General features: G+C 43.1%; 1 protein-coding gene across 3 annotated transcripts; it reads left to right on the top strand.

Annotated features, from left to right (window-relative positions):
• The first annotated feature begins 7,285 nt into the window (after positions 1–7,285).
• LOC110498599 (XK-related protein 9-like) lies at positions 7,286–24,176 on the top strand. 3 transcript variants are annotated; one of them, XM_036934698.1, is made up of 5 exons: positions 7,286–7,442; positions 9,851–10,458; positions 13,077–13,288; positions 23,316–23,398; positions 23,495–24,176. In XM_036934698.1, the coding sequence occupies exons 2-5, from the start codon at positions 10,142–10,144 to the stop codon at positions 24,056–24,058; spliced, it is 1,176 nt and encodes a 391-aa protein (XP_036790593.1). In that variant the 5' UTR covers positions 7,286–7,442; positions 9,851–10,141; the 3' UTR covers positions 24,059–24,176. The 3 variants fall into 3 exon arrangements, with proteins under 3 accessions (XP_036790593.1, XP_036790592.1, XP_036790591.1); XM_036934697.1 differs by lacking the exon at positions 7,286–7,442 and adding an exon at positions 9,591–9,733 and having other exon boundaries at positions 9,838–10,458; XM_036934696.1 differs by lacking the exon at positions 7,286–7,442 and adding an exon at positions 9,592–9,733.
• The last annotated feature ends 761 nt before the right edge of the window (positions 24,177–24,937 follow it).

Raw genomic sequence — 24,937 nt, 5'->3', positions numbered from 1 at the left:
TTGTACATCTTGGTGGGGCAAACAAAAAATGGTGGGGATGCATGCCAGCAAAGCCACTACACTAAACAATACATTAATTGCACTATAATGGTGACAAACGGTGCCCACAAACTGTTAGGGCCTACATAAAGCTGTCACAACAGCAGAGTCCCAACACCTTAACACTGCTACACCTGGCTATCAGTGGAGCCTTGTCTGGCAGCGAAACAGTTAATTCAACCTCATTTACTGAATTAGCCAAACATAGCTGATATGGCTAACTTTCTTAAACCTTAAACAAATGTGGTTTCTCCTGACGATTGAGATGTACAAACTATGGCATAAGGGGACGACAAGCGTATAAGAGGCCATCTGTCATTTCGATAAAGACATTAATGAGCAAGCTAGGATGGATGTAGTCATAACTATTTCTTCAACACTTCTGAAATGTACAGCGACAGAATTCGGAACATGGGCTGCTCTTGCAGTGTTCTCCCTGTACACCAAGTCAGAACTGTAGGATAAATAAAGGGGGCATATAAGCAGACAATGAATGCTCTTACAATATTCAATGATTACATTTCTCTAAAACAGGTTAGAGGCTACTTGTGCACCACCAAGTCAGAACAGTAGGTGAAATTAAGTGGGGAAAATAGACCAAATTATTAGAGTGAGGCACATGGGCTACTAACAGCTTACTAAACAACATACATTTAGTATTACTTTCTTAGCTACAGTATGCATATCTCCCTGGCATATTACATCATTTATGCAGCAGCGTAATATACAAGTTTGGACTCACGTCGTTGTGCTGTGCTCACTTGAACAGGAAGGCGGCGCGGCGGTCCTCCGTGGGCAAATTTTTTCATCAAACTTTGTCATCAAAGTCTGTCAATCTCTGGATACGTGGTGCTTTCCAAGACAACTGGGAACAAATCATGACGTCATTGGTCTTCAGGATGTAGCTCTAGAAAGAGGACAGAGTTCCCGACTTCTAATTCTGAGTTGGATGACTGTTCAAAAAGTTCTTTCCCAGCCGAGCCCCCCCCCCCCCCCCCCTCTCCCGAACCAGGCGATATTCAATTTAACAGTAGGTCTTGACCAGAGGTGGTGCCTCCTCTTGACAATGCTTCGCTCAAAAAGATTGGCTGCTTTGTGGTCGTGGGTAAGTTTTTTTTTTTTAAACTAGCTAGCTACAGGAGGCTAATGAGCTGCTTGTTAGCTAGCTATCCAGCCAACTTTACATGCTATAGCGAAGTGACTTCATATTAGCTTGTTATCTTGATTTAGGCATGTTTAACAGTGTACATCACAAAAACATGCTCCAAATGCATTTGTAGATAACAACAATGGACTATTTTCTGCTCCAGCTGTCGGAAAGGGGAGTAAGTGTACAAGCTAGATGGTGCAGGTTGTGGGATGACATTATGAAAATAATGTTTTAGTCCCTAGAGAGGGAAAACTAAGACAGACAGAGACAATAGTCAGGGCTTTTATAAAAAAAAATATATATATAAAAAAATAAACATTTGCACAACGTTTGCCAGTCAAAAGCCACAATTTCCTTTACCCAAAGTACCCCTCCATGTGCATCTAAGCCTATGTATTTTACAGGAAGTGAGCTAAAAGTCAATGTCAAGAGCCCAGTAGATTGAAAGAACCATAAACTATAGTCTATGAAAATCATATTGTTATGATACTGTTACGTACGCCTCATGGAGCAGGGAACGCAACACCCTGCTACATCTCACCTCCCCGTGGAGTGAAAACAGCATGTGATCGTAGGTGATGGGAAGGACGACAGAGGCAGAGAAAAATACAGTTTACAGGGAGTTTATTATATTCCTTAACACGGTAATGTGGGGAAAAGGGGCTGGACGGGAAACAAACGAAACAGAATCATTTACCAGTCATGTACGTGAACAATTTAAATGACCCAAAAACATGCCAAGTCCTGTTGGCATACACATACCTCTGAAGGAGCGGCTACGTAATAATATCAACCAAACTGTCACTAACCAACACAGGACATTAAAAAATGTCATTTAAAAAATATATTTAAAAAATAAAAAAAAAGTTATCCTCTCTGACAAAGGAACACTGGCTTTTATCAAGCTGGAGAAGGAGTTGGTAATTGAAGAGACAGCTGTATCCCCTTGACGACAGGGCGGGGTCAGAGCTCCAATCAGTGATGGGACCGACCAATCAGCTGCTTTAGGATTCCGGGAGGCCATTTCCTGAAATACACACGCACACACACAAACCCACAACAACACAGAAACTGGGGAACGTAACAATACCACAATCCAATTGGTAGCATATTACATGGGGAATTCATGCTTAGTTTATCGTTCACAATGTTATACTGTGTGTTACTGAAGATTTATATCCTTTGGTGGGTAAATTTCACAATTTGGTGGCTTTGATTACAGTTCTGAGGTTTAGGTTGCTTGATGTTTATAGCTAGCAGGCAGCACAAGCAAACTCTCTTCGCCCACTGTCAACACCAACAATCTCTGCAATCTTCCACCATGCCATTGACCTTATGATTTTGTCTCTGTATTCTAAATTGAAAAAGGAGCTATCTTTGTTGTATCACGGTAACAGTTAAATAAAATGAGAAAAAAGAAGAAACCAGAACACTGCTCTTTAAATACACTTTACATATCGGCCTCAAGGCCATCTTTGTAGTTTTACATTTAGCAATGCAAAATCATATAGAATTGGCAAACGAGACACAGTGATGATTGGCTTTCCTCCATCTTGTTTTGGTTGTGCTTGCCCGGAACTAATAACAGGCTGAACGTTGTTTCATGAACGGAAGATTTTCAAGCAAAAATCTGCTCCTCCCCTGATTTGTTAACGGCAGCGGTGGCCGCATGTTATTTGCATAAAATAGAGCAGAGCTTAACTTTAATATTTTATATTTTTAATAACTTTTATATTTTATATTTTTAATAACTTTTATATTTTATATTTTTAATAACTTTTATATTTTAAATAACTTTTTCTCTATCGGTCCGATCGCAGGGTTTGTGCCGCTCACCTTCCCACAATGACCTGAGCATTGCTCCTTGTACTCCCGTTGAAATTGAATTGGGGCAGAACTTCATCTGGCCAATTCGGAAGTTGTGTAAACCCTACTCAACACTTTGTTCCAACACCTCAAAACTTCGCTCCGCTTGAAATGTGCATAAAGTAGAGAGCAGAGCTGAACTTTCTCTTCTGCACATCTAGCAAGGTACTCGACGCTCACCTTCCCACAATCCCCTGCACATTTCTCTGCGTCCCCTCCTTGAAAATGAATTGGGGTGCAGAACTTCTGCCACATTTGTTGTTGGTGAAAACCCATTGTGAACCCTCAGGCAATATTCAATCTAAACCGTTATCAGGTTCTCCTGGATAAGAGATATTCAATCGAAAAACCTTTATCAGGACGTTCTGGAATAGTGAAAAAGACAGCCATAGGTATATTATTTCCATGCATTGAGGGAGCATGAAGAGGGAGCAGTGAGCATGATGAGGGAGCAGGGAGCATGATGTGGGAGCAGGGAGCATGATGAGGGAGCAGGGAGCATGATGAGGGAGAAGGGAGCATGATGAGGGAGCATGATGAGGGAGCAGGGAGCATGATGAGGGAGCATGATGAGGGAGAAGGGAGCATGATGAGGGAGCATGATGAGGGAGAAGGGAGCATGATGAGGGAGCATGATGAGGGAGCAGGGAGCATGATGAGGGAGCAGGGAGCATGATGTGGGAGCATGATGAGGGAGCAGGGAGTATGATGAGGGAGCAGGAAGCATGATGAGGGAGCAGGGAGCATGATGAGGGGGCATGATGAGGGAGCAGGGAGCATGATAAGGGAGCATGATGAGGGAGCAGGACGCATGATGAGGGAGCATGATGAGGGAGCATGATGAGGGAGCAGGATGTATCCATCTGCAGCTAACTTAGGACAATGTTACAGTGGTTAGGGCCATGTTACAGTGGTTAGGACCATGTTACAGTGGTTAGGACCAAACATGTTGCTCCATCGCTGCTAAAAAGGGTCCTCAGATCACAGTCGTTGGATGGGTTGTTGTCTGTAAAGTGGGGCACAGATAACGAAGAGGAAGGCATCAAGGCATTTAAAATGTATCGATGTGCAGGAGTCAGGGCTTTGGGGTCACAGGGGTCTGGGATCCTAGATGCCTCACCGGATGGTCTGGTGGGCACCACAGCAGTGCTGGAGATCAAGTGTCCCTATGGTGCAAAGGACCTTACCATTGAAGAGGCAGTGAAGTCAAATGATTTCTATATCCAGGAGGAGGGAGGGTCTTACCGCCTCTGTGAAGACCATCCTTACTGGCACCAGGTCTGAGGTCAACTCCACATCACTGGAAGGGACATCTGCTTCTTTGTTGTCGAGGACCACCAAAGCCTCCTTCACCGTCCAGCGTGACGACCTCTGACAGACTCATATCGCTCCTCCTGCTTCCTCTGACAGACTCCATTTCCACCTGCTTCCTCTGACAGACTCATATCGCTCCTCCTGCTTCCTCTGACAGACTCATATCGCTCCTCCTGTCAGTACCTGCTTCCGGGAAACCAATGGTCAAAAAATATTGCACGTTCAGTACCAGTCAAAAGTTTGGACACACCGACTCATTCAAGGGTTGTTCTTTATAATTGACTATTTTCTACATTGTAGAATAATAGTGAAGACATGACAACTATGAAATAGCACATATGGAATCATGTAGTAACCAAAAAAGTGTTAAACAAATCAAAGTATATTTAGATTTTTAGATTTTTCAAAGTAGCCAACGTTTGCCTTGATGACAGCTTTGCACAATCTTGGCATTCTCTCAACCAGCTTTCATGAGAATTGCTTTTCCAACAGTCTTGAAGGAGTTCCCACATATGCTGAGCACTTCTTGGCACAGACCTTATATGAAGTAGTTCTAAAAACCAAGGAAAACATATTTCCGGTTATTAACGCTAGGTTTTATGACTCATACCGTGTTACTCAATAGCCCAGGCATACTGTGACACTCAATAGCCCAGCCATACTGTGACACTCAATAGCCCAGGCATACTGTGTTACTCAATAGCCCAGCTACACTGTGTTACTCAATAGCCCAGGCATACTGTGTCAAGGTACGTAGGAACTATATAGTTTTTGTCAGAAAAGCCCACCTTTTATTCCTGAGGGTTCAACGTAGAGGGTTCCGTGTTACTACTGTGAGAGTGTATTTTGTTGAGAGCAACCATTTCCAATTTTTTAGAAATAAATAGCTGCCTGTTTTAAATAGAATATCCTGATATATGACTGTCATATCTGTCTGTTTCCCAATACAGTGCATTCGAAAAAGTATTCAGACCCCTTGACTTTTTCCACGTTCTGTTACGTTACAGACTTATCCTTAATGGCTTAAATTGTTTGTTGTTTTTTCCCTCATCGATCTACACACAATACCGCATAATGACAAAGCAAAAACAGGTTTTTATACATTTTTGCAAATTTACTAAAAATAAACTGAAATATCACATTTACATAAGTATTCAGACCCTTTACTCAGTACTCTGCTGAAGCACCTTTGGCAGCGATTACATCCTCGAGTCTTCTTGGGTATAACGCTACAAGCTTGGCACACCTGTATTTGGGGAGTTTCTCCCATTCTTCTCTCCAGATCCTCTCAATCTCTGTCAGGTTGTATGGGGAGCGTCACTGCACAGCTATTTTCAGATCTCTCCAGAGATGATTGATCGGGTTCAAGTCTGGGCTCTGGCTGGGCAACTCAAGGACATTCAGAGACTTGTCCCGAAGCCACTCCTGCGTTGTCTTGGCTGTGTACTTAGGGTCGTTGTCCTGTTAGAAGGTGAACCTTCACCCCCAGTTTGAGGTCCTGAGGGCACTGGAGCAGGTTTTTCTCATGGTCTGAGAGTCCTTTAGAAGCCTTTTAACAAACTCCAAGCGGGCTGTCATGTGACATTCACTGAGGAGTGGCTTCCGTCTGACCACTCTACCAGAAAGGCCTGATGGGTTGAGTGCGGCAGAGATGGTTGTCCTTCTGGAAGATTCTCCCAGTTTGGCTGGTCGGCCAGCTCTAGGAAGAGTCTTGGTGGTTCCAAACTTCAATTTAAGAGTGATGGAGGCCACTGTGTTCTTGGGGACCTTCAATGCTGCAGAAATGTTTTGGTACCCTTCCCCAGATCTGTGCCTCGACACAATCCTGTCTTGGAGCTCTAAGGACAATTCCTTCAACCTCATGGCTTGGTTTTTGCTCTGACATGCACTGTCAACTGTGAGACCTTATATAGACAGGTGTGCGCCTTTCCAAATCATGTCCAATCCATTCACGGCAAGTGTCCTCCAATCAAGTTGTAGAAACATCTCAAGGATGATCCAAACATGATGCATCTGAGCTCAATTTCGAGTCTCATAGCAAAGGGTTTGAATACTTATGTAAATAAGGTATTTCTGTTTTTGTTTTTGTAACAACACAAAAATAATTGCTTTGTCATTATGGCGTATTGTGTGTAGATTGCTGAGGGGAAAAAAATATTTGATACATTTTAGAGTAAGGTTGTAATATAACAAAATGTGGAAAAAGTCAAGGGGTCTGAATACTTTCCGAATGCACAGTGTACGGGTCTGGAACCTGTGGTTTTAATTGGTGTTACGGTACTGACCCGAGTCTTCTGTGTGACACAGAACAAGGTGAATTTGAGAAGATTAGAACATTTGAATGAAGTTCTGTTGATTTGTGCACAATGGAAATACTTAAGTTTACTCTTTAATTTCCTTGATCAAATTAATTTTGGTCAGAGTCTTGGAAACTAAGTATTAATATGATGGACAGATAGACAGACAGGCACACACACACGCACGCACGCACACACGCACACACACACACACACACACACACACACACACACACACACACACACACACACACACACACACACACGTTATGTTTAAAGAATAGTTCTGGCAGGGTGGAGACAGAAGCTCCACCTGAATGTGGACTTTGCTTACTGCTGTATGTCTGCAGTAGTTAACTCCTATCAACACACACACACACACACACACACACACACACACACACACACACACACACACACACACACACACACACACACACACACACACACACACACACACACACACACACACACACACACACACACACACACACACACACACACACACACACACAGCCCAGTCGTTGAATCAATTATGTCATATGATTGCTTGCTAGGTGTGTTGGTTACAGTTAACACTAGGGTGGAGCTATTGTCACATGAGTTTGGAGAAAAGAGAGAGGCTGTGGAGTTGTGTTCTTGGTCACCTGTTTCACTGACTGTAGACTGTGGAGCAGTGTGCTTGGTCACCTGTTTCACCGACTGTAGACTGTGGAGTAGTGTGCTTGGTCACCTGTTTCACCGACTGTAGACTGTGGAGTAGTGACTACACGTCAGTGAGTACCGCTGTGCTTTCCTTCACCTAACATTTACTGTTTCACTTGACTCATCTTATGTCTTTCATCCCTTGGAGTTCCAACGATTGAGGACGTGTAATGTGGGGCGAGATGTAAAGAGACAGATGGTTGACTAGCGTGATGTAGAACTGTTTAAAAAAACCTAAAAAACATAGTCGACTGACCCACGCGTTAATCTAGTCAGCCTAATAATTTTTTTCTCCATTAAATCCATCAGTTTAAGAACAGGTATTTTCCACCGATGTTGGAGCTACAGAACGATGTTTGTCAGAACGGTTTGAAAACTAATATGGAATTATGGAATGACGAGACTCTCATGAACATGGTGATGCGCTCCGTTTCAGTTCTCCGACACAAGTGTCCCGGGACTCGTCTGAAGGTAACCCAGTACTGGGCTGCTAAATGAATGGAAGTAAATGGATCATTTCACAGTAAAAAATAATACTTTTTTATTTTTTTATTTTTTTCAGATCTTATTTTTAATATCGCGCAGATAGAGGACAGATACTTCCTTTTCATAATTGTTTTATTTATTTTTACCATTTGTTTTTCCATGTATATGTTATTCAACGTGTTTCTACGGACTAATAGCAGGAAGACCAAATTCAATGTTTCATCAAAGCAATACAAAAACAACCCAACACTGAAATAACAAACAATCTCTGACAAAGACATGAGGGGAAACAAGAGGGTTAAATACACAACAGGTAATGAATGGGATTGAAACCAGGTGTGTGGGAAGACAAGACAAAACCAATGGAAAATGAAAAAATGGATCAATGATGGCTAGAAGGCCCGGTGACGTCGACCACCGAACGCCGCCCGAACAAGGAGAGGGACCGAATCCGGCGGAAGTTGTGACAATTCCATATGTCACCGTAGTAGAACCTCAGCCCTAGGCCCTAGGCCCTTACACTCTTGACCTTGAATTCAGAATAACTTGCCATATGGTTGTTGGGATTGTTTGAAAAGGCTTCAGTTTGAAAACTGACACATCCAACAGAACTAGTTGCTACAGTAGGTTATGGAATTGTTCAGGACAGGGAGGGAGTGCTCACCTGTTAGATGAAACTGATTGGCTGGGAGTGCTCTACTCACCTGTTAGATGAAACTGATTGGCTGGGAGTGCTCTACTCACCTGTTAGATGAAACTGATTGGCTGTGAGTGCTCTACTCACCTGTTAGATGAACCTGATTGGCTGTGTGTGCTCTACTCACCTGTTAGATGAACCTGATTGGCTGTGTGTGCTCTACTCACCTGTTAGATTAACCTGATTGGCTGTGTGTGCTCTACTCACCTGTTAGATGAAACTGATTGGCTGTGTGTGCTCTGCTCACCTGTTAGATGAACCTGATTGGCTGTGTGTGCTCTACTCACCCGTTAGATGAAACTGATTGGCTGTTGTGAGCTCTGCTATTTCATTAACTGAGTGACTTACAGGAGCATTAGGGTTAAGTGGACCAGCTCACTGGTCACCATAGCAGCACCCAACCGTAGCACGCGCTCCAGCAGGTATATCTCACTGGTCACCCCCAAAAGCCAATTCCCCCTTTGGTCGTCTTTCCTTCCAGTTCTCTGCTGCCAATGACTGGAACGAACTGCAAAAATCTCTGAAGCTGGAGACTCACATCTCCCTCACTAGCTTTAAGCACCAGCTGTCAGAGCAGCTTACAGATCACTGCACCTGTACATAGCCCATCTGTAAACAGCCCATCTATCTTCCCTACCTCATCCCCATACTGTATTTATTTATTTATCTTGCTCCTTTGCACCCCAGTATCTCTACTTGCACATTCATCTTCTGCACATCCTACCATTCCAGTGTTTAATTGCTATATTGTAATTACTTTGCCACCATGGCCTATTTATTGCCTTACCTCCCTTATCCTACCTCATTTGCATACACTGTATATAGACTTTTCTTTTTTCTACTGTGTTATTGGCTGTATGTTTGTTTTACTCCATGTGTAACTCTGTGTTGTTGTATTGTGTCGATCTGCTTTGCTTTATCTTGGCCAGGTCGGAGTTGTACATGAGAACTTGTTCTCAACTTGCCTAAAAATAAGTAAATAAAGAATTGCCTTGCTCAGGGGGATACAAACCAGTGAACTTTCGGTTACTGGCCCAATGCTCTTAACTGCTAGGCCACCTGCCGCCCCTGTCAGCAGTTCATTATCAAGAGTTTATGATGAGAGAAGAGAAGGCAAAGGGTAATGTGAAATCAGAGAAACAGGACACATCATCCGAGCTCAAGTACAGTCACGGCAATGTATGGATTTGACTGTTTTTATTTATACGTGAATAGTTTAATGGTTTAAACATAATTTATGCATGTGACTAAATTGTATTTATGATGTATCTAAAATTCTGTAGTCTTCTTTTACAGGGTACTGAGATGTTCTCAAACGTTCTCGTGGACAGTATAATCTCGGAAATCCCAGACCTGACGGGAAATGTTGTTCATATGGGAGGCAGGCAACTTCGCGTGATTAAAGGACAAACCATTCCTCCCCATACCAACTATGCAAATAAGTAATTCAAAGAACCAACAACTCCCCCCCCCCCAAAAAAAACAAGCTCAATCAATCCCCCAGAAGATTTACATTGACAGAATTCTCACTTTAGTCATTAACTTAGCGACTTATTTGCCATTGAGTGAAAACCTGAGCAGCAAAACATGCTTCAAACGGACTCGGAGTTCACTAAAACACGATGGATCTGTACCATCATTGGACTGGGCTTTTACCTGGTGGACATTGTGACAGACGTTGGACTAGCAGTGAATTACTTCCTGGTCGGAGACCTGGTCTGGGCTGGACTGACTCTGCTCTCCGTGGCGGTCGCATCGGCAGCCACACAGGTCTTCAGCTACACCTGGTACAGAGATGACATGAGAAAACCCCTTGCTAACCCAGGTGGAGATGGGCTGATATGTGAGATGAATAGAGGAGGACTGATTGGACTCCATGTCATGCAGACGGGCATCTTCACCAGGTATGTGAAGGTCTTAGGTGTCTTATATGAATATTGAATATTATATTTATTCTCAACTTCACAGTGACGTTAGATTGACATGTTCACAACATATACACACGATAGTACACTTCCCCGAGGGGGATGACGAAATCATCCGAAAGTATTTTCATCTTTGACAGTTATTTAGCCTTTGTACCCTGGTATCTTCTGAAATCAGATCTTTAGATGCAGGTTAGTGTTATAAAGTCAGACTTATTTAACACAAAGACAAGTACAACGACAGATAAGACTGTGTTCTAATGTCCTAATATTCTTTACACATCATCTGGCATTCTCAGGAAGTGCGAGGGAGTTGTCAACAGTCCTTATATTCTCTCTGTCTTTACACATCATCTGGCATTCTCAGGAAGTGCGAGGGAGTTGTCAACAGTCCTTATGTTCTCTCTGTCTTTACACATCATCTGGCATTCTCAGGAAGTGCGAGGGAGTTGTCAACAGTCCTTATATTCTCTCTGTCTTTACAAATCATCTGTCATTCTCAGGAAGTGAGAGGGAGTTGTCAACAGTCCTTATATTCTCTCTGTCTTTACATATCATCTGTCATTCTCAGGAAGTGCGAGGGAGTTGTCAACAGTCCTTATATTCTCTCTGTCTTTACACATCATCTGTCATTCTCAGGAAGTGCGAGGGAGTTGTCAACAGTCCTTATATTCTCCCTGTCTTTACACATCATCTGTCATTCTCAGGAAGTGCGAGGGAGTTGTCAACAGTCCTTATATTCTCTCTGTCTTTACACATCATCTGGCATTCTCAGGAGGTGCGAGGGAGTTGTCAACAGTCCTTATATTCTCTCTGTCTTTACACATCATCTGGCATTCTCAGGAGGTGCGAGGGAGTTGTCAACAGTCCTTATATTCTTTCTGTCTTTACACATCATCTGTCATTCTCAGGGAGCTGTCAACATTCTTCAGGTAAAATGAATGGCATCTCAACTATGTTCCTTGGGCATAGTGGTAATGTTATGTGCAGACTGTAAATACCACATTATTGTCTTTCTATCTGTCTCTAACGCGCCTTCCGAAAGTGTTCACATCCCTTGACGTTTTCCATATTGTGTTGTGTTATAGTCTGAATTTAAAATGGATACAATTGAGATTTTGTGTCACTGATCTACACACAAAAACCCCATAATGTCTAAGTAGAATAATGTTTTTAGACATTTTTACAAATTAATAAAAAATGTAAAAGCTGAAATGTCTTGAGTCAATAAGTATTCAACCTCTTTGTTACGGTAAGGAGCCTAAATAAGTTCAGGAGTAGACATGTGATTAACAAGTCACATAATAAGTTGCATGGACTCAGTGTGCAATAATAGTGTTTAACATGATGTTTGAATGACTACCTCATCTCTGTACCCCACACATACAATTATATATAAAAGCCCTCAGTCGAGTTGTGAGTTTCAAGCACAGATTTAATCACAAAGACCAGGGAGGTTTTTCAATGCTTTGCAATGAAGGGCACCGATTGGTAGAGGTGGGAAAAAAAGAGGAAAACGGGAATATCCCTTTGAGCATGGTGAAGTTATTAATCACACTTTGGATGGTGTATCAATACACCCAGCCACTACAAAGATACAGGCGTCCTTCCTAACTCAGTTGCCGGAGAGGAAGGAAACTGCTCAGGGATTTCACCATGAGGCCAATGGTGACTTTAAACCAGTTACAGAGTTTAATGGCTGTGACAGGAGAAAGCTGAGGGTGGATCAACAACGTTGTAGTTACTCTACAATACTGACATAATCGACAGAGTGAAAAGAAGGAAGCCTTGTACAGAACACAAATATTCCAAAACATACATCCTCTTTGCAACAAGTCACTTAAAGAGTCAATCAGCTGTTTAAACAATAAGAAAGTGTCCTCCACACCACTGTTTTGGTAAAAAGCTGAGGGATGAGCCTGGAGAAATGTCAACACTCTCAAATCAATATACAGAGCTAAGGGATGCAAGGACTGACCATCCATGATATCAAAGTTAGAGTGTTAACCCCGTTTTGAGGCTGCATAGTGTTTGTTCACATTTACTTTAGTTTCCAAACATTGCAGTGAAACAAGCGTATATTGTGGGTTCTGAAGGGGTACAATAGTTGAACTAAGCTCATTTATAAGTTGTACTTTTTATGTAAATTATATTTTGTCTCCAAATGTTTACACATCTCTCTCGCTTTGTTAATCAAATCAAATCAAATTGTTATTTGTCACATGCTTCGTCAACAACAGGTGTAGATTAACAGTGAAATGGTCAATTACGGACCTTCTCAACAATACAGAGAGAAACATAGAAACATAATAACGAGGAATAAATACACAATGAGTAATGATAACCAGGCTATATACAGTGAGTACCTGTACTGAGTCTTAGAGTAATGGTAACTAGGCTATATACAGTGAGTACCAGTACTGAGTCAATGAGTAATGATAACTAGGCTATATACAGTGAGTACCAGTCCCGAGTCGATGTGTTCAGTTATTACCATCCGGTGAAGGCTGGTTTCAGAGCGAGCGTGTCTGTCTGTCTGTCTGTCTGTCTGTCTGTCTGTCTGTCTCTATACCAATACACATCTCTCCTTCTGTTAGGTACTACGACCTGTTGAAGGTGGGATACGGGGCTGTGTTTTCCAAGCCTCTTGGGCCTGTTGAATGCCCCAGAGATGTGCACCTGGCCCTGTTTGGCCGAGCGACTGATCTGAGCATGCTCAAACTGTTTGAGACGTTCCTTGAGAGCGTTCCACAGCTAGTCCTCCAACTCTACATTATGCTGGGCCACGGACACAGGTCCATACTACAATGTGAGTACTGTAGCAACGATCATCAGAATTGATAAAAGGTTTTAAAAAACAAGGTTTTAAAAACTTATAAAGGCAACAGTTGAAGATTCTCCAAACTTTTAGATTTGTTATAAAATCCATCAGATATTGACAGAATTATATAAACGATTTTACTGGCACAGACAAGTAATAAATGGAGTTCAGGTATTAAATTGATTGTAAAATATATATACATTGGGAAAGTATTCAGACCCCTCGACTTTTTCCACATTTTGTTACGTTACAGCCTTATTCTAAAATTGATTAAATAGTTTATTTCCCTCATCAATCTGCAGACAATACCCCATAATGACATGCCAATACCCCATAATGACATCCCAATACCCCATAATGACATCCCAATACCCCATAATGACATCACAATACAACATAATGACATCACAATACCCCATAATGACATCACAATACCCCATAATGACATCACAATACCCCATAATGACATCACAATACAACATAATGACATCCCAATACCCCATAATGACATCCCAATACCCCATAATGACATCCCAATACCCCATAATGACATCCCAATACCCCATAATGACATCACAATACCCCATAATGACATCACAATACAACATAATGACATCCCAATACCCCATAATGACATCCCAATACCCCATAATGACATCCCAATACCCCATAATGACATCCCAATACCCCATAATGACATCCCAATACCCCATAATGACATCACAATACCCCATAATGACATCACAATACCCCATAATGACATCACAATACCCCATAATGACATCACAATACCCCATAATGACATCACAATACAACATAATGACATCCCAATACCCCATAATGACATCCCAATACCCCATAATGACATCCCAATACCCCATAATGACATCCCAATACCCTATAATGACATCACAATACCCCATAATGACATCACAATACCCTATTATGACATCACAATACCCCCTAATGACATCACAATACCCTATAATGACATCACAATACCCCATAATGACATCACAATACCCTATAATGACATCCCAATACCCCGTAATGACATCCCAATACCCCATAATGACATCCCAATACCCCATAATGACATCCCAATACCCCATAATGACATCCCAATACCCCATAATGACATCACAATGCAACATAATGACATCACAATACCCCATAATGACATCCCAATACCCCATAATGACATCCCAATACCCCATAATGACATCCCAATACCCCATAATGACATCCCAATACCCTATAATGACATCACAATACCCCATAATGACATCACAATACCCTATAATGACATCACAATACCCCATAATGACATCACAATACCCCATAATGACATCACAATACCCCATATGACATCACAATACCCCATAATGACATCACAATACCCCATAATGACATCCCAATACCCTATAATGACATCACAATACCCCATAATGACATCACAATTTTTATTTTTTCTTTATTTAACCAGGCAAGTCAGTTAAGAACAAATTCTTATTTTCAATGACGGCCTGGGAACAGTGGGTTAACTGCCTGTTCAGGGGCAGAACGACGTCAGCTCGGGGGTTTGAACTCGCAACCTTCCGGTTACTAGTCCAACGCTCTAACCACTAGGCTACCCTGCCGCCCCAATAGCCCATAATGACATCACAATACCCCATAATGACATCACAATACCCCATAATGACATCTTACATATTGTGTGTAGATTGATGAGGATTTGTATGTATTTAATCCATTTCAGAAAAAGGCTGTAACATAACAACATTATGAAAAAGTGAATACTGAATACGTTCCGAATATACATTTTCATGTTGAATCTGTGAAAATATTTTCTATTCAAATAAAGAAAATTATATTTGCATCATATATGAAAACATTAATACAAAGGATTAAAACAGGGCTGAAACCACCAAACAAACACCTGTTCTGTCTACCCTACCTGTATTCACCTGTTCTGTCTACCCTACCTGTATTTACCTGTTCTGTCTACCCTACCTGTATTCACCTGTTCTGTCTACCCTACCTGTATTTACCTGTTCTGTCTACCCTACCTGTATTTACCTGTTCTGTCTACCCTACCTGTATTTACCTGTTCTGTCTACCCTACCTGTATACACCTGTTCTGTCTACCCTACCTGTATTTACCTGTTCTGTCTACCCTACCTGTATTTACCTGTTCTATCTACCCTACCTGTATTCACCTGTTCTATCTACCCTACCTGTATACACCTGTTCTGTCTACCCTACCTGTATTCACCTGTTCTGTCTACCCTACCTGTATACACCTGTTCTGTCTACCCTACCTGTATTTACCTGTTCTGTCTACCCTACCTGTATTCACCTGTTCTATCTACCCTACCTGTATACACCTGTTCTGTCTACCCTACTTGTATTCACCTGTTCTATCTACCCTACCTGTATACACCTGTTCTGTCTACCCTACCTGTATTTACCTGTTCTGTCTACCCTACCTGTATTTACCTGTTCTGTCTACCCTACCTGTATTTACCTGTTCTGTCTACCCTACCTGTATACACCTGTTCTGTCTACCCTACCTGTATTTACCTGTTCTGTCTACCCTACCTGTATTTACCTGTTCTATCTACCCTACCTGTATTCACCTGTTCTATCTACCCTACCTGTATACACCTGTTCTGTCTACCCTACCTGTATTCACCTGTTCTATCTACCCTACCTGTATTTACCTGTTCTATCTACCCTACCTGTATTCACCTGTTCTGTCTACCCTACCTGTATTTACCTGTTCTATCTACCCTACCTGTATTTACCTGTTCTGTCTACCCTACCTGTATTTACCTGTTCTATCTACCCTACCTGTATTCACCTGTTCTGTCTACCCTACCTGTATTTACCTGTTCTATCTACCCTACCTGTATTCACCTGTTCTGTCTACCCTACCTGTATTTACCTGTTCTATCTACCCTACCTGTATTCACCTGTTCTGTCTACCCTACCTGTATTTACCTGTTCTATCTACCCTACCTGTATTCACCTGTTCTATCTACCCTACCTGTATACACCTGTTCTGTCTACCCTACCTGTATTCACCTGTTCTATCTACCCTACCTGTATTTACCTGTTCTATCTACCCTACCTGTATACACCTGTTCTGTCTACCCTACCTGTATTTACCTGTTCTGTCTACCCTACCTGTATTTACCTGTTCTGTCTACCCTACCTGTATTTACCTGTTCTGTCTACCCTACCTGTATTTACCTGTTCTGTCTACCCTACCTGTATTTACCTGTTCTGTCTACCCTACCTGTATACACCTGTTCTGTCTACCCTACCTGTATTTACCTGTTCTGTCTACCCTACCTGTATTCACCTGTTCTATCTACCCTACCTGTTTTCACCTGTTCTATCTACCCTACCTGTATTCACCTGTTCTATCTACCCTACCTGTATTTACCTGTTCTATCTACCCTACCTGTATTTACCTGTTCTGTCTACCCTACCTGTATTTACCTGTTCTGTCTACCCTACCTGTATACACCTGTTCTGTCTACCCTACCTGTATTTACCTGTTCTGTCTACCCTACCTGTATTCACCTGTTCTATCTACCCTACCTGTTTTCACCTGTTCTATCTACCCTACCTGTATACACCTGTTCTGTCTACCCTACCTGTATTCACCTGTTCTATCTACCCTACCTGTATTTACCTGTTCTATCTACCCTACCTGTATTCACCTGTTCTGTCTACCCTACCTGTATTTACCTGTTCTATCTACCCTACCTGTATTTACCTGTTCTGTCTACCCTACCTGTATTTACCTGTTCTATCTACCCTACCTGTATTCACCTGTTCTGTCTACCCTACCTGTATTTACCTGTTCTATCTACCCTACCTGTATTCACCTGTTCTGTCTACCCTACCTGTATTTACCTGTTCTATCTACCCTACCTGTATTCACCTGTTCTGTCTACCCTACCTGTATTTACCTGTTCTATCTACCCTACCTGTATTCACCTGTTCTATCTACCCTACCTGTATACACCTGTTCTGTCTACCCTACCTGTATTCACCTGTTCTATCTACCCTACCTGTATTTACCTGTTCTATCTACCCTACCTGTATACACCTGTTCTGTCTACCCTACCTGTATTTACCTGTTCTGTCTACCCTACCTGTATTTACCTGTTCTGTCTACCCTACCTGTATTTACCTGTTCTGTCTACCCTACCTGTATTTACCTGTTCTGTCTACCCTACCTGTATTTACCTGTTCTGTCTACCCTACCTGTATACACCTGTTCTGTCTACCCTACCTGTATTTACCTGTTCTGTCTACCCTACCTGTATTCACCTGTTCTATCTACCCTACCTGTTTTCACCTGTTCTATCTACCCTACCTGTATTCACCTGTTCTATCTACCCTACCTGTATTTACCTGTTCTATCTACCCTACCTGTATTTACCTGTTCTGTCTACCCTACCTGTATTCACCTGTTCTGTCTACCCTACCTGTATTTACCTGTTCTGTCTACCCTACCTGTATTCACCTGTTCTATCTACCCTACCTGTATTCACCTGTTCTATCTACCCTACCTGTATTTACCTGTTCGGTCTACCCTACCTGTATTCACCTGTTCTATCTACCCTACCTGTATTCACCTGTTCTATCTACCCTACCTGTATACACCTGTTCTGTCTACCCTACCTGTATTTACCTGTTCTGTCTACCCTACCTGTATTCACCTGTTCTATCTACCCTACCTGTTTTCACCTGTTCTATCTACCCTACCTGTATTTACCTGTTCTGTCTACCCTACCTGTATTCACCTGTTCTATCTACCCTACCTGTATTCACCTGTTCTATCTACCCTACCTGTATACACCTGTTCTGTCTACCCTACCTGTATTTACCTGTTCTGTCTACCCTACCTGTATTCACCTGTTCTATCTACCCTACCTGTATTCACCTGTTCTGTCTACCCTACCTGTTTTCACCTGTTCTGTCTACCCTACCTGTATTCACCTGTTCTATCTACCCTACCTGTTTTCACCTGTTCTATCTACGCTACCTGTATTTACCTGTTCTGTCTACCCTACCTGTATACACCTGTTCTGTCTACCTTACCTGTATTCACCTGTTCTATCTACCCTACCTGTTTTCACCTGTTCTGTCTACCCTACCTGTATTCACCTGTTCTGTCTACCCTACCTGTATTCACCTGTTCTGTCTACCCTACCTGTATTCACCTGTTCTGTCTACCCTACCTGTTTTCACCTGTTCTATCTACCCTACTTGTATTCACCTGTTCTATCTACCCTACCTGTTTTCACCTGTTCTGTCTACCCTACCTGTATTCACCTGTTCTGTCTACCCTACCTGTATTTACCTGTTCTGTCTACCCTACCTGTACCTGTTCTGTCTACCCTACCTGTATTCACCTGTTCTGTCTACCCTACCTGTATTCACCTGTTCTATCTACCCTACCTGTATTCACCTGTTCTGTCTACCCTACCTGTATTCACCTGTTCTGTCTACCCTACCTGTATTCACCTGTTCTATCTACCCTACCTGTATACACCTGTTCTGTCTACCCTACCTGTAATCCCCTGTTCTGTCTACCCTACCTGTTTTCACCTGTTCTGTCTACCCTACCTGTATACACCTGTTCTGTCTACCATACCTGTATTCACCTGTTCTATCTACCCTATCTGTACCTGTTCTGTCTACCCTACCTGTAATCCCCTGTTCTGTCTACTCTACCTGTATTTACCTGTTCTATCTACTCTACCTGTATTTACCTGTTCTGTCTACCCTACCTGTATTTACCTGTTCTGTCTACCCTACCTGTATTCACCTGTTCTGTCTACCCTACCTGTATTCACCTGTTCTGTCTACCCTACCTGTATTCACCTGTTCTGTCTACCCTACCTGTATTTACCTGTTCTGTCTACCCTACCTTTTCCTGTTCTGTCCACCCTACCTGTATTCACCTGTTCTGTCTACCCTACCTGTTCCTGTTCTGTCTACCCTACCTGTATTCACCTGTTCTGTCTACCCTACCTGTATTTACCTGTTCTGTCTACCCTACCTGTATTTATCTGTTCTGTCTACCCTAACTGTTCCTGTTCTGTCCACCCTACCTGTATTCACCTGTTATGTCTACCCTACCTGTATACACCTGTTCTGTCTACCCTACCTGTACCTGTTCTGTCTACCCTACCTGTATTTACCTGTTCTGTCTACCCTACCTGTTCCTTTTCTGTCTCCCCTACCTGTACCCGCTCTGTCCAACCTACCTGTATTCACCTGTTCTGTCTACTCTACCTGTATTCACCTGTTCTGTCTACCCTACCTGTATTTACCTGTTCTGTCTTCTCTACCTGTATTTACCTGATCTGTCTACTCTACCTGTATTTACCTATTCTGTCTACCCTACCTTTTCCTGTTCTGTCTACCCTACCTGCATTTCCCTGTTCTGTCCACCCTACCTGTATTCACCTGATCTGTCTACCCTACCTGTTCCTGTTCTGTCCACCCTACCTGTATTCACCTGTTCTGTCTACCCTACCTGTATTTACCTGTTCTGTCTACCCTACCTGTATTCACCTGTTCTGTCTACCCTACCTGTATTTACCTGTTCTGTCTACCCCACCTGTACCTGTTCTGTCTACCCTACCTGTTCCTGTTCTGTCTACCCTACCTGTACTTGTTCTGTCTACCCTACCTGTATTTACCTGTTCTGTCTAGACTGCCTGCACTGACCTGCTCTGTGTAGACTGCCTGCTTTTACCTGCTCTGTCTAGACCACCTGCTTTTACCTGCTCTGTCTAGACTGCGTGCACTGACCTGCTCTGTCTAGACTGCCTGCACTGACCTGCTCTGTCTAGACTGCCTGCAGTCTCCTGCTCTGTCTAGACTGCCTGAACTGACCTGCTCTGTCTAGACTGCCTGCACTGACCTGCTCTGTCTAGACTGCCTGAACTGACCTGCTCTGTCTAGACTGCCTGCACTGACCTGCTCTGTCTAGACTGCCTGCAGTCTCCTGCTCTGTCTAGACTGCCTGCACTGACCTGCTCTGTCTAGACTGCCTGCAGTCTCCTGCTCGGTCTAGACTGCCAGCACTGACCTGCTCTGTCTAGACTGCCTGCAGTCTCCTGCTCTGTCTAGACTGCCTGCACTGACCTGCTCTGTCTAGACAGCCTCAGTAATTACCTTTGTTGCGTCCTGTTGCATAATTCAACAAGTGTACCAACAGCCAAGAGAGAGAGAGAGACTATTAGTATTAGAGAGAGCAACCAAGAGAGAGAGAGATAGAGAGAGACTCGACTGACCAGGAGCTCTATAAGAAACTAAACTATTACTGACCAGGAGCTCTATAAGAAACTAAACTATTACTGACCAGGAGCTCTATAAGAAACTTCAGGCCCTCAGATTTAAAAAAGCATGCGTACCTGATGGCATCCTAAATGAGATGCTCAAACTCACTAGTACAAAATTTCAATTGGCTATTTTAAAACTGTTTAATTTGATCCTGAGTGTAGGTTATTTCCCTGACATCTGGAATCAAGGACTCATAACCCCAATCTTTAAGAACAGAGACAAATTTGACCCTAACAATTCCAGAGACATTTGTGTTAACGATAACCTGGGGAAGGTTTTCTGTAGTATTATAAATGTAAGAGTTCTAAACTTCCTTAATAAGCACAATGTCTTGAGTAAAAGCATAATTGGATTTATACCAAAACATCGCACAACTGATCATATTTACACCCTACACACCCTGATAGATAAACATGTCCACCAAAATAATACCAAAATATACGCTCGCTTAATCGACTTCCAAAAAGCATTTGATTCTATTTGGCATACAAGATGGTGTAGGGGGTAAAACATATGACATAATTAAATCAATGTATACTGGCAATACGTGCAGCATTAAAATTGGTAAGAAAAAAACAGAATTCTTTAACCAGGGGCGGGGCCTTCGCCAGGGTTGCAATCTGAGCCCTGCACTCTTCAATATTTACATCAACGAATTGGCCACTATTCTAGGAAAATCCTCAGCCCCTGATGTTAGTCTCCACAATTCAGAAGTTAAATGCCTACTCTTCGCAGATGACCTATGCCTGCTGTCACCCACAGCACATGGCCTACAGCAGAGCCTGGACCTGCTAGAGCAGTACTGTCAGACCTGGGCCCTGGCAGTAAACCCACACAGCACATGGCCTACAGCAGAGCCTGGACCTGCTAGAGCAGTACTGACAGACCTGGGCCCTGGCAGTATACCCCAAAAAGACTAAAATAATTATTTTCCAGAGAAGATCCAGATCTCAGGGAATTAGACCAAAGTTCTCAATTGGTACAAAATATATAGAGTACTGTACACACTAGAATTACTGAGGTTTAAATATATAGAGTACTGTACACACTAGAATTACTGAGGTTTAAATATAGAGAGTACTGTACACACTACAATTACTTAGGTTTAAAAATAAGCTCAACTGGACACCTTAATGAGGCAGTGAATGAAGTGAGAGAGAAAGCACGCAGGGCATTCTACACCATTAAAAAGCTAATTCAAATTGAAATACCTATTAAAATTTGTCTAAAACTAATTGAATGTGTCATGGAACCAATTGCACTTTATGGCAGCGAAGTGTGGGGTCCACTTGCAAAACAAGATTTCATCAAATGGGACAAACACTCCATTGAAACCCTGCATGCAGAGTTCTGTAAGATTCTCCTACATGTCCAGAGGAAAACTACAAACAATGCATGCAGGGCAGAATTAGGCCAATATCCATCTATAATAAAAACTCAAAAAAGAACAATTAAGTTTTGGAAACATCTAAAATACAGTGACCCCCTCATATCATTACCAAGCTCTGCAATGCCAGGAGCTGAGCAAAGAAAAGAGTCCCCTCCTCCAGCTGGTCCTGAGGCTGAGTTCACAAACCTGTTCTACTAACACACTGAAGCCTCAGGACCAGAACATCCAATCAATCAGGATAAACCAAATTACAACACAGTCAAAACAAAACTATATTGCTTATTGGGAAACACAAGTACGACAGTACACCGTGGCTAAGTATTTGTTACGTCACGCCAATAAAGCACATTTTAATTTAATTGAATTGAATTGAGAGAGAGACTGTATGTGTGTTAGAGAGAGCAACCAAGAGAGAGAGAGAGACAGAGAGAGAGAGAGACTGAGAGAGAGAGAGAGAGAGAGAGAGAGAGAGAGAGAGAGAGAGAGAGAGAGAGAGAGAGAGAGAGAGAGAGAGAGACTGAGAGAGAGAGAGATAGAGAGACAGAGAGAGACTGAGACTGAGACTGAGACTGAGACTGTGAGAGTTAGAGAGATCAACCGAGAGAGAGACTGAGAGAGAGAGAGAGCGAGAGAGAGAGAGAGAGAGAGAGAGAGAGAGAGAGAGAGAGAGAGAGAGAGACTGAGACTGAGACTGAGACTGTGAGTATTAGAGAGAGCAACCGAGAGAGAGACTGAGAGAAAGAGAGAGAGAGAGAGAGAGAGAGAGAGAGACTGAGACTGAGACTGAGACAGAGACAGAGACTGAGACTGAGACTGTGAGTGTTAGAGAGAGAAACCGAGAGACAGAGAGAGAGAGAGAGAGAGAGAGAGAGAGAGAGAGAGAGAGAGAGAGAGAGAGAGAGAGAGAGAGAGAGAGAGAGAGAGAGAGAGAGAGAGAGAGAGACTGAGACTGAGAGTGTTAGAGAGAGCAACCGAGAGAGACTGAGAGAGAGACTGAGAGAGAGAGACTGAGACTGAGACTGTGAGTGTTAGAGAGACAGGCACAGAGAGCGAGAGAGACTGCAGCCACTGCCACAACTTGACTCTCACATGTCTGTCTCTCACATGCCTGTCTTTCACATGCCTGTCTCTCACATGTCTGTCTCTCACATGTCTGTCCGTCACATGTCTGTCTCTCACATGTCTGTCTGTCACATGACTGTCTCTCAAGATCCTTCTCTAATGTGTGTCTCATCTTTCCCTGTCCAGGCATCTGCATGGTGGGCTCATTCATCAACATCGCCTGGGCTATAGTGGACTACCGCCGGTGTCTCCGTCGATCCTTACCCCAGGTAATATAATAATAATATATAATATAATAATATATAATAACATAATCATATGATCATATAGTGATACATATATAATAATGAATATAACTTCCCCAGGTCCGAGAGATGCCTTCTGGCCTCCCTACCTTCGTTTACCTCCTGTACAAGCTGTTGACCATCACCGCTCACATCCTCAGCCTCAGCCTCTTCCTCGTCCTCAGCCCCTACAGTACCCTGGGAATGGCTGTCGTCTGGCTGGCCGGAACCCTCTGGGCCCATTGGGTCCCTACTGACTTCTGCACGTCTAAAGGTCTAGAGAGGCTCTATCGGATCATCGTGGGAGTCGTCCTCATATTCACCTTCTTTAACGTGAAAGGACAGGATACAAGTTGGCCGATGGCTGTGTACTACGTTCTCTTTGCGTTAGTGAACCTCTCTGGTCCTTTGCTGCTGGTTCTGGTGAGGCCAGAGGTTAACGCCACTGAGTACTTTTGGCCGGTGACTCTGCTGATATTTGGAGGGACCGTTCTAGGGCTGGTCTGTCTGCTCCTGTATTATGCTGTCTGCCACCCCAGAGGGAGGAGTCTACAGGCAGATGAGGTGGATGGACACATGGGACAGGAGAGAGAAACAGAGACGCCAGACAACATGGTGAGAGTTAGGAACTTCCTACAGCTCTGAGCCTCGTTTCCTGCACCACTCTGAACGACCTGAACGACCTGAAAGACCTGAAAGACCTGAACGACCTGAACAACCTGAACAACCTGAACAACCTGAACGACCTGATAGACCTGAACGACCTGATAGACCTGAACGACCTGATAGACCTGAACGACCTGAACGACCTGAACGACCTGAACGACCTGAACGACCTGATAGACCTGAACAACCTGAACGACCTGATAGACCTGAACGACCTGAACGACCTGATAGACCTGAACGACCTGAACGACCTGAACGACCTGATAGACCTGAACAACCTGAACGACCTGATAGACCTGAACGACCTGAACGACCTGATAGACCTGAACGACCTGAACGACCTGATAGACCTGAACGACCTGAACGACCTGAACGACCTGATAGACCTGAACGACCTGAACGACCTGATAGACCTGAACGACCTGAACGACCTGATAGACCTGAACGACCTGAACGACCTGAACAACCTGAACGACCTGAACAACCTGAACGACCTGATAGACCTGAACGACCTGATAGACCTGAACGACCTGATAGACCTGAACGACCTGATAGACCTGAACGACCTGAAAGACCTGAACGACCTGAACGACCTGAAAGACCTGAACGACCTGAACGACCTGAACAGTTAAAAAGGAGTCTGATGTTTGACCTTTCAGGTCTGGTCCCTTCAGCTGAGATGAAGGAGAGGACATAAGGGAGTCACTTCACGCTAGTGAAACACAGCCCCTGTCTGTGGATTCAGGATGTGCAACGCAAAACAGAGAACACAAGGTGGCACTGTTGTCTCTCTTTACAGGCTATGGCCATCTATCATTTTAGGGTAAAGTGAAGAGGAAGACGTTGCTAAGGACGTTG

This window comes from Oncorhynchus mykiss, chromosome 11 (assembly GCF_013265735.2).
Source record: "Oncorhynchus mykiss isolate Arlee chromosome 11, USDA_OmykA_1.1, whole genome shotgun sequence".
NCBI lineage: Eukaryota > Metazoa > Chordata > Actinopteri > Salmoniformes > Salmonidae > Oncorhynchus > Oncorhynchus mykiss.
This window is presented reverse-complemented; position numbering and strand designations above follow the sequence as displayed.